Source organism: Glycine max, chromosome 9 (genome assembly GCF_000004515.6).
Source record: "Glycine max cultivar Williams 82 chromosome 9, Glycine_max_v4.0, whole genome shotgun sequence".
In the NCBI taxonomy this organism is placed as follows: Eukaryota; Viridiplantae; Streptophyta; class Magnoliopsida; order Fabales; family Fabaceae; genus Glycine; species Glycine max.
Genome location: NC_038245.2, coordinates 35,868,249 through 35,879,681, shown reverse-complemented (window position 1 = coordinate 35,879,681; position 11,433 = coordinate 35,868,249). Strand labels below are relative to the sequence as shown.

At 36.3% G+C, this 11,433-nt stretch overlaps 1 protein-coding gene across 1 annotated transcript; it reads left to right on the top strand.

Annotated features, from left to right (window-relative positions):
• Nucleotides 1–1,752: 1,752 nt before the first annotated feature.
• On the top strand, nt 1,753–2,610 carry LOC102665105 (E3 ubiquitin-protein ligase ATL31). Its single transcript, XM_006587262.4, has one exon. The coding sequence runs from the start codon at nt 1,753–1,755 to the stop codon at nt 2,608–2,610; it is 858 nt and encodes a 285-aa protein (XP_006587325.1).
• Nucleotides 2,611–11,433: the final 8,823 nt, after the last annotated feature.

The window sequence follows — 11,433 nt, the reverse complement described above, 5'->3', positions numbered from 1 at the left end:
AAAATATATTACTTTCTTACAACATAACTTTTGATCAAACCAAAGTTTGGGATATCAACATTATCAAACCTTTAAATAAACTATTATGTTACTCTCTGGTGGTGAAAGCAACAATAGAATCAAACATGACATCAAATAGGAAAAAAAAAGTATGTGAACATATTATAGCTAATATCATATTTAGAAAATAGTTTTATTTTTTAATAAAGTATAAACATAAATGATTCTTATCTTGAATAATTCAATAATGATGGCATAGTTAATTTTGGAGTTAACATTTCATGTGTCGGCCTAACTTATTGAACTGACTAATACAGTGCATATTTTGAGATAAAATGCAACAGCCAACAGAAATTGAATAGACAGGAATGGTGTAGATACTTTTGATAATCTCCTTTTGTTACCAATATGCGTTTGAAACGGTTTCACAAATATACCCATAATATATTTTTGTTATTTTCTTTTTTTTCTTAAAATTCTAGAGTTCAATTCAACCTTATTCATCAGCTCTTCATGCCGGTCCATGGAATGAACCAAACATATTTGGTTACCCTCTAATTAGATGTAATTATATTATTTGCAGACAAAAAATTTATACCATTTTTTCATCACAATAGTAATTTAATAATAATAGCAAAAATACTAACTGATCAATTTTTTATTTTCTTACCAAAATTATTAATTAATTTATTAACTAATTCGTGAGTTTATTAAGTAATATTTCTTATGTTTTTTAATCCACTAACTTAAAAAATAATTTGTATTTGTCTTTTATTTAAAAATTTAAAATAACACTAGATTATTATTTTCACGTAATATTTAGAATTTTTTTATTTTTCCGTAAATGAGAAAGAAATCATAATAATAAAAAAAAAATATTAGACAGCTTAAAACAATTTTAATATAAACAAAAGTATTTATTATAACATTCTTGAATTTAAGTGTTGTTTTGTAAGTAGACAAATAAAAGAAATAATAAAAATATCACTAACTGACTTAAAAAAACTAAAATAATAAAATGAACTTAGTCCAGAAGAATCGTTTTACTTTTGGATGTTTCAACAACCAAGCGAATTAATTCCGTCAAAATAAAGTCCCACCATACACAACTGCGTGCTTAACACTTGTGCAAAATTGAATATGTTATGATTGATAGATAATCATATTCATTTAACATATAATCTGATGTGTTTAAAAAAACATGTGTTAAAAAGAATCAATTTGTTAATAAATCTCAATACTTCAAAACTATTAATTGGTTTTTTTTTTTACTGAAAATACCTTTCAAACAAAAGAAAAACACCATATCAAGTTGTACGTCAAGATCAAGAAAGTCCAAATTGGCTGAAAGACGCACACTCACACAGTCCACCAACTTAAAACCTATGACACGTGTATAAGATTTAAAATTTAGCTTTTTTCTCCCACAGACAAAAAAGTCACAAAACTAGGGTCTTCCTCCCCAAAACCCATGTACTTGCTGCTCCCAGTTTTCCATTTCCCCTTCACCTGTTTTGCATGTTATCTATTCTAATTTCTATCCATCATAAAAACCATGACGACACATCCAAAACCGCTTCTTATCCTAACAAGTTAAACAAACAAAACATCCCCATGTTCCTTTCTCTTCTTACCAAACTAACTACTGCAGCACATACACTTATTTAAACACAGCAAAAACCACTCTCACACAAAACATCATTAAAACCCAACAACCTTGATTTGTCACACACACACTAGTTAAAAATCCAAATGAAATTAATTGTACTCTTCTTCCTCGTAGCATCATCATCATCATATTCATACGCTCAATCCCCTGCAGCACCAGCAGTGGCTCATGTCCCTTCCACCAGAGCAACGCTTCCCATGTTACTCGTGATCTTCCTCTTCGCCCTCCTCTTCACCGCATTCTGCTCCATCTTCATTCGCTACTGCTCCCACGAAGAACAACCCCACGCGCTTCCACAAGCCACGCGCGCCACGCCGCGCGGAGTCGACCCGCGCGTGCTCGCCACGTGTCCCGTCACGTCCTACTACGCAGTCAAAATGAAGACGCCGCAAAAGGCTGCGTTTCAGTGTGCGGTGTGTTTGGCGGAGTTCGACGACGCCGACGCGCTCCGCTTGCTACCCAAGTGCGGTCACGTGTTCCACGCGCACTGCATCGACGCGTGGCTCGCGGCGCACGTGACATGCCCCGTGTGCCGCGGCGAAGTGAGCGTGGAAATCGAGGGGGAGGCACGTGCGCGCCACGTGTTTGAAGAAAGTTCCGTGAGAGGCTTTGGGGTGCTTCTGAGGTCACATTCGACGGGTCACTCTTTGGAGAGGTTCACTCTGAGGATGCCCGAGGAAGTAATGAAGAAGATTCTGGAAGATAGTGAACGCGGGAATGTGACGAGGATGATGAAGCGTTCCGCGAGCTACGACGTCGTTTTGCGGAGCATGGAAGAAGGGGGTGAAGGTAGTAGTAATAGTGGTAGTAATAGTAAAGAGAAGAGTAGTACTAATAATAATAACCGGTGGGTTTTATCGATGACGCCTCCCTTTGTTTCTCGCGCCGTTCGGGGATTCCGAGAGTGTCAAGAGAGAACGGTTTTCCATTGTGAAGTTTGATTTGTTGTTAGAGTTTCATTGCTTGTACAGTGAGGAAAAAATTGAGTTGTAAAAAGTGTAGTAGGAAATTTGAGGATTTATGACATTACTCATTATTTTGTTTATGTTAAAAGGGTTTATATAATGATTGTTTTGATGCGTAATTTTTGGAAGTTGGCTGAATAATTCGTTTTCTTATTAAGTTTAATACTTAGGGGAGGAATTGTTTAGAAGGTTACTTCTGCTTCTGCAGTGTATTTGTCGACATTCCCCCAAACAAATATACAAACACTATTAAGAAATAATCAAATTTCCATTGATTTTTTTAAAATTAATTTTTGTCAAGAAGACTAGTTTCATGGAAAAAACTATATTTATCCTAATTATAGAAATTGTGGTTGTCATTGTTGCTGTGAAAAGTATTTTTCTATGTCAATGTGTTTGTTGTTGATGAGAAAAATACCTATTTAATGCCAACAATATTCACAATCACTTTTTGTATGCCAACACACTTATCTCATGAAAAAAGTGATTTTTATGTCAACCATCGAGTTTGTTGTCACTAAGAAAATTACTACTTGATACTAACAATATTTATTGTTGTGAAAAGTTACTTTTTATGCAAATACACTTATTGGCATCAAAAGTGAGTTTTTGTATTCCATTATTTCTAATGTCTTTGGTAAAAAAGTTATTTTCTATGCCAACGGGATTTAATGTCGTTGTGAAATGTTAATTTTTTTTCTTTGAACCAATTAAAATTAAAAATATATCCCAATAATAACCAAGCATGGATCAGCCGACAAAACATTACTCTACCTTAATTAGAAGTCTCGAATTCAAATCCTATATATATGATTTATGCCCAAAAGAAAAACTATATCCTAATAAAATTATTTATGATATAAAAAGCTAAAATAAACCTATACGAGAATCAGCTTAGTCAAGTGATCTTTTTTATCAGATATATGTAAAAATTAATATTCCATCTATTAATTAAATTAACAAGTTTTAAATAAAGTGGAAAAGTATTTTTAAATTTAAATAAAACTTCTATATAAAAAAATAAAGAAGCATTGTGTGGTTGTTTTTAAATTAAAATAAAAGTGAGAATACAAATAAAACAGAGATAAGATTTAATTAAAAAATGTGAGAATATATAAGATTATTTTAAATTTTAAATAGATAATCAGTTAAGAATTTGTTTTAACAGAGTGTGGGACTAGTTTTTCAAGATTATATATTGTTAAAATTCAAATTATTGATATTAAGAATTTGTTATTATCTATTGTGAATTTATTATTATTATTATTATTATCATTAAATTTAAATTAAAGAATTTTTTATTTCAAATAATAACCATCACTAATATTTTGAATTTAAATTAATTTATACTAGTTATTGTCATCCGAAGGAAATAATTTGGGCTCATATATAAAGTAAATATATTATCTATTTATATATTATATATCTTTCATCTTTTATATATTATGCATTGTATATTTTATATAATAAGAATGTAAATCAAATAAAAGAAAATGAAGTAATGTTAAATATAGATAATTATTGTTCGTAAATATATTTTTCATTTTAGTTTGGAAAATACTCAACATTGTTTCACTATCTTGACGAGAACTGTACGAAAAAAATCTTGACGAGAGGGCAAACTAAAATGCTATGCCAATAGGCGCCAAGTTTTACATTTATTCTCTCCTAACAACCCCACAACGTTGATTCCCTCCTCTCAGCCCTCAATTGTAACCTCTTATCGTTTATTCCCTTATCTTTCAATTCCCTAGTTGATTTCTGCTCATTCATTTGCAGGGAAACAAATTCAATACTGAAGAAAACCAAGTTGAACCAACAGACGTGAAACCATATTATGGAATTCTAAAGGCGAGATTCATTTCCTTCTCTCTTTCTTCTTTATTTTTTTCTTTTGCAGTGGAAATGTTTGATGGCGAGCAAACAGTAGCACTTTTTCTTTTGCGGTGGAAATGTTTGATGGTGAGCGAACAATGACAAATATATGAAGTTTTTAATGTTGGGTCGAATTTGAAGCTCGCAATTGAACTCTAGTTTTATTCAAATGGGTAGTTATGATGTTTTTAATAGGGTGAATGTTATGAGCGGAGAGGAAGAAGATGGAATACCTTGGTTCGAGGTCAAGGTCCCTCCTACTAAACTAAGCTTTTCTCAAAATGTTAGTGCTTAGCTTTACTTAGTTTTAAAAGATTGGCTAAAATTTTGTTAAAACATAAGCACTTAGACAATGAAGGAAAGCTGGAGTTGCTGCACATGATGTCTAACATTATGTCAAAGAATCAGATTGGGCTGCACAATGCACAAGGCAAGATAAAATGTCAAATGAAGAATTGAAGCTGCAGGATCCACGATGTCGGATACAATGTCCAGGACATCCTGCCCGAAAATACTGGACACATAAATCTGTTATATCTTTAACAGATTAATGTGCAGTCAACAACAGATTAGGAGCTCTATCTTTAGGAACGAATTAAAAGATAATTAAAGATTCAATTACAAACTTGAATAGTTTCGTTCAGGGATTAGAGATTGAAGATAAAAACTAAAAGATAAAACTTTATCTTTTAGATCTTTAAGTGCAGATTTTTCAGGAGAATGATAGAGCTTATCCAGCGCAAGTTGTTGCAGCCCAGATACGTACACTGCTATATAAACATGAAGGCTGCACGGGTTTTTAATCAAGTCAGAGACTGAAGAGTTATTTTGTGAGTTTTGTGACTTGAGTGTTTTGTGAGCCACCTTGATGCTACCCTAACATCAAGTGTTGGACCTGAGTGTGTAGAGTTGATCTCTATTGTTCAGAGAGCAATCTCTGGTGCGTCTTTGAATTGGTTGTAAACACGGGTGAGTGATTGAGAGGGAGTGAGAGGGGTTCTCATATCTAAGAGTGGCTCTTAGGTAGAAGTTGCATGGGTAGTGGTTAGGTGAGAAGGTTGTATACAGTGGCTGTTAGATCTTCGAACTAATACTATTTTAGTTGATTTCCTCCCTGGCTTGGTAGCCCCCAGATGTAGGTGACGTTGCACCGAACTGGGTTAACAATTCTCTTGTGTTATTTACTTGTTTAATCTGTTCATATTGTCATATACAATCTGCATGTTCTGAAGCGTGATGTCGTGACATCCTGTACGACATCTGTCCTCAGTATCAGAATTTCACAAAATATTATTCTCTTTATTCATGCACAGACAACCCTTTATATACAATTCTGCTATAGTACGTACCTACTCACAATGCTGTTACAACAAACTAATGGCCTATAACTAACTAACGGTCTCGATAACTAACTAATAGCCATGCATGTCTTCCTCCTTCTTCCTAACATTTCCTACCCCATCAAAAACATCTTGTCCTCAAGGTGTTGGGTGCAGAAAACAGAACATGAGTAAAATAGAAGCTCAGCCTGTGCCAATCATGGTTGTGGTTGAGGCAGTGGCTTCGGTGGTGGTGGCAGGTGTGGCGGCGGACGTCATCGTCGATGACAGACGGAGCAAAGCCAAGTCTTGATGGCGAAAAGAATCCAAACCAAGTGCAAAAGAATCTGATGCTTTACGGCATCGTCGTCGAGCAAGATGGTGTCATTGCTGTAAGGAGTTTTGGGGCAATGGCCATGAAGGTAACGACGATGGGTGGGGCGGATCAATAAAGGCAACAGACGACTGAGCTGAAAGTGGCGGTTGGTCAAATGAAAGCGGGGAATCGGCAGCGGAGCCATGGGTGCGACTGACGTGGGTGCTGTTGTGGGTGGTGGTGGTGGTTGTGCGGAGGAGGACGAAGCTGTCGTGAGCCGTGGGGGCAGCGACGGTGATGATTGCAAGGAGGAAGAAGGGTAGAGGTGACCGGGTTGCTGCGGCAGTCTTAGGAGAAGGGCATCCATTGAGGATTCGAGGCGGTATTGAGCGGCAGCAAGGTTGGCCAAGGCCGCCTCAAGGTGATCCTCAGTGGCGGACGACGAGTGAGGGTGGTGGTAGGCAGCCATGGAAGCTTCGTATGGTGAGTGGCAACCATGGAAGGCGGTCATGGGAGCTTCGTATGGTGAGTGGCAGTCATGGAAGGCGGTCATGGGAGCTCCGTACGGCGAGTGGCAGCCATGGAAGATAGCCATGGGAGCTTCGTATGGTGAGTGGCAGCCATGGAAGGTGGTCAGGGGAGCTCCGTACGGCGAGTGACAGCCATGGAAGGCAGCCATGGGCGCTTCGTATGGTGAGTGGTATGGGTTGAGGTAGTGGAGGGTGGTATGGCAGCCATGGGCGGCAGGTCAGACCAGTTGTTATGAGCGGAGAGGAAGAAGATCGAATACCTTGGTTCGAAGTCAAGGTCCCTCCTACTAAACTAAGCTTTTCTCAAAATATTCTTCTCTTTATTCATGCACAGGCAACCCTTTATATACAATTCTGCTATAGTACGTAACTACTCACAATGCTGTTACAACAAACTAATGGCCTATAACTAACTAACTAACGGTCTCAGTAACTAACTAATAGCCATGCATGTCTTCCTCCTTCTTCCTAACAGCGAATCCTGCAAGTAATGACTTTCAGGCCTAGGACAGGTATTTTTATCAACTTCCAGCTCTTTGTAATCTTGACGACGTGCTTCTAGTGAGTATTGAATATTGTTCTTTCATGGTTCACTGGTAATTGACCGAGACATTTGAGACCTTAATGTACATTTTCTTTTATAACAAGAAATTTTAGTTTGTTTCACTGCTATAGAGTTATGGTATGTAGCTAGATGTAGATGATCCAACCTCCTTTTCAGGAATAATTTAGTGGCAAGAAGAGAAGAGGTGGCTTCTCGTGCCTTGTGTCCCCCCACAGCTCTGTGAAGACTCAAGAAAGCATTCGAATCACTCTTGAGAATGTGCAAACCAAGAACTAATAATAGGCATGACTATCAACAACATTGCTTAGCAAACATAGTGTGGTGTAGGGAGACATAAAAAGTATGTGTAAGCTATGTACATGGGATCTGCATGAAGCGGTTGACTGCCATCAAATATTGGTGATGAGAATTTGGCACATGTGCAGTATTATGTGGGGTTGTTTGTGCAGTTCGCAACAGTTTATGCAATGACTTACAAATGTCACTCTGAATAGCCTTTTTTTTCTTGAAGTGAAAGAAAACACTTTTGCTTTATCCAATTTTTGTTTTTAATGGAAAAAATGTAATAATACTATTTAGTTTTTAATGGTGTGAGAGGAAAATAAACTAAACTAAGAAATATTTTCTTTTGTTTTGTTGGAGAAAAAATGCAAGAAAAATGAAATGAAAAGTTGACTTATAGCAACACAATTTTAAATTTTTCCTTTCTTTCATTTTCTTTTCAATTCAAATTTTAAACATTTTTTTCTAAACTTATTTTCCCTTAATCCAACAAAAAGATCATAAGTCTCAAATAATTTTTTAAGTCAAATATTAATTATCAATATATTAATTTTTTGTTAACAAATTGAATTCATATCTTTTTTTCGTTTCCTTTTTTCCCTTAAGTCATCTAATTAACCTTATATCTTGAGTCTCAACCAATATTGTAAAAGCTGGATTGAATTGGAATTTAACCGGTCAAACTATGAATTAATTGTGTAAAGGATTTTGATCAAATAAAAAGACTTTTCTTTGGTATATAGCAGGTAAAAGACTTTCCCTCTCTATCTACAATTATAGGAGAAAAAAATATTTTTTAAAAAAACTAAAATTATTTTATACCCAAGTTAAAATTATTTTTAAAAAACAAATGATTGTTGGACAAGTGACTCAATAACTTAAGAGAGGGTGAATTAAGTTAAAAAATTTCTCATTTAATTGACTTTTAAATCCTCTTTCAAATCTATATGTTAAGAATATTGAAGATGAAGATGAAAATTATATCAACAGAACACTTCAAGTGTGCAAGATAAATAAAATATGCAAGATAAAGTAATCAAGATAGGGAAGAGAGAAATGCAAACTCAGTTTATCTTGGTTCGGCCACTTCCTGTGCCTACGTCCAGTCCTCAAGCAACCCATTTAAGATTTCTACTAACTTTGTAAAAATTCTTTTTACAACTTCTAAACACCCGAGGGATTCCTTTCTCTTGTGTTCAGGAAACTCACCATTCAAGAGATAAACAGCCTCTTGATCTCAATAAGTCTTTAAAGAAAGTACAAATATTTTTCTCTCTTTTAGAAAAGAAGATACAAGATGAAGTTCTTAGAAGAATCCTTAATTGATTTGCAAGTGTTTGGCCAATTTGGATTTGTTTTTGAGAGAATAAGACAATAAGGTTCTGAAAAACTCTCTTCAAAACTTTCGTAGATAAGTTACATATTTATAGGCCCTTGGTGGCTTTTCAAAAACTTATAAAGGGATGTGACTTTTCAGAGTAACTTTTAAAATTTCCTCACTGGTAATCAATTATAATTCTTTGGTAATCGATTACATAGTTATGTAATGAGGAGTCATGACTTTTCAATTTGAATTTTTGTAGTTTTGTTACTGGTAATCGATTACAGCTTTCAAATTTCAAATTTCAAACTTTCTGAAAAAACTTTTTAAAATAATTTTGCTTCTAGTAATCGATCACAATGTCTGGTAATCAATTACCAATAGAAAAATGCCTTTTTCCAGAAAATGTTAAAAATATTTTAAAACCTTTTTATAATTAATTTAAAAACTATGTTGTGAGGTCCAACCTTTACAATCCCTAAGAGACTCTTTTAACAAAGATAGACTAAGACTTAGCTTTCTTCTTGATCTTTGTTTTCTTGGTCTTGATTTGGACTTGAAATAAAACTTGTGTTGCTTTTGTCTTGGCATCATCAAAACCTTCATACATATACTGTCTATGATCTACAAAATACCTGCTTTTGTCTTGACATTCACAATGACTTCTATGAACTTTTCTAGAAAAAAAAAAACCTGATTTTTACTTAAAACATGTACTGTCTATGATCTACAAAATACATGTGGCATCTTATGTGGTATTTTGAAACACACTTCAACCTTCCATGTTAGCCCTAGCACAAGAGCATGGACGCCCAATCCTTAGCAGTCGGGCTCCCTAACTAACAGGTTATCTCTAACCTCCTGTTATTAGAATATACTGTCATCTTTTATCTTTTGGCAGGTACTTAATTATCTATAAAGCCACACATTATCTTTAAGGTACAAATAATCTACTAGCCTTTGTCTCTAAGCTATATATCATCTCTAACTTTATCCATAAGCTATCAGCTATTATTTACAAGCTAATAATTTTCTGCAATGGCTATAATAGCCCCTACAAACAAGGACCCACAATTTCATTCCACTCCTATAAGTACCAGATTCCTTCGAACCCTCAACACATCTCCAACACATATGCACACTTGCTTGCATACTCATTTATACATACTCTCTCTTATTCTCCTAACTCATATACTTAAGCATTAGATTAATTTATTTTGTAGGTCCCCCCTTTTGTCCTCCTAACAAAGGTCACTCTCAGTCCAACATATGAAGTCTAGGAACCCACCTTAGTCACGTCTATCCTGACGTGAGTCAGCTCCGGATTTTGGTAAGTACATTTGGCGCCCATCATGGGGCCGCGGTAAAACATACCCCGCGGTCTCTCATTATCTCTCTTTCTTTCACCCCTGGTTAGCACTCGATTTGGTCTCAAACGCAAGACCCTTTTTGAAATCTCTAACCCTCCACCAGCAATCATGACAAATACTGATACTCTCTAGCAACTCCAAAACCGCATTGTGGAGATGGAGTGACGCCTTGAGGAGGAGTTGAGAAAGCTAAGGCTTACCACGATTAGCTAAAGGCTCGTGTCAGACGCCATCAAGGCGACAAGCACTCCGCTCAACAATTTCCTGAGCGCACCCAAGGGAAATCACACCCCGACACACAATCAACACTCAAGACAATCTAAGTCTCTCCCACATGCATCGTCCAGCTGGACGGAATACTCTTTGGCACCTCTTTGTCTACCACATCGTGGAACCTGACATATCCTTAGGTTGGAAACCACTCAACCTGGAGTGGTATGATGGGACCGCTAATCTCGATGAACATTTGGATGCTTGCTTGACTCAGGCAAATCTGTACACCAATGAAGATGCAATCCTATGTTGTGATTTCCCAACGTCCCTCAAGGAAGCGACATTGACCTAGTACGGTGGACTTCGTCCACGGTTCATTGACATCTTCGACACTCTTGTTGAGCACTTCAATGTGCAATATGCAAGCATTGGTCACATCACATGACATTGGCCACATTGGCCAGCCTGCAACAAGCATATGATGAATTTCTCCGAAAATTCATGGATAGGTTTGGACACATTGTTGTTCAAATCCACAATCTCAACCCAGAGGTGCATTACACTCCATGCTCCTCGCTCTATGGCCTGCCAAGTTTGCAGATAGTCTGTGCAAAAAAATCCCTAGTACCATAGACAAGTTGTGCAAATGAGCCAAAGGCTACATCCAGATGGAAGAAATGTTCAGAATCAGGAACAAAGTTAAACAAGCCATAAAAAAGTGTGAGAAGGAAGCACCAAGACTGACTCACACAAGTCGAACAAGCGTCAGACTCTCCCAAAAGGGTCCAGGTACAAGCGTTACACACCCCTGACGACCAATCGCACTACAGTCCTCGATGAGGCTTTCAACTTAGAGGTACCCATGAAGCTACCTCCAACGAAACCTCCCAAGTCGGGGTTAGACGTGACCAAATATTGTAGATACCATTGCATCATCAGTCATATCATAGAAGACTATTAGGCCCTGAAGGACAAAATATAATAACTCATATAGGCTAGGTACCTAGC

Excerpts from the sequence above, each read along its gene's own strand:
- LOC102665105 (XM_006587262.4), top strand. The coding sequence starts at position 1,753 with ATGAAATTAATTGTACTCTTCTTCCTCGTAGCATCATCATCATCATAT.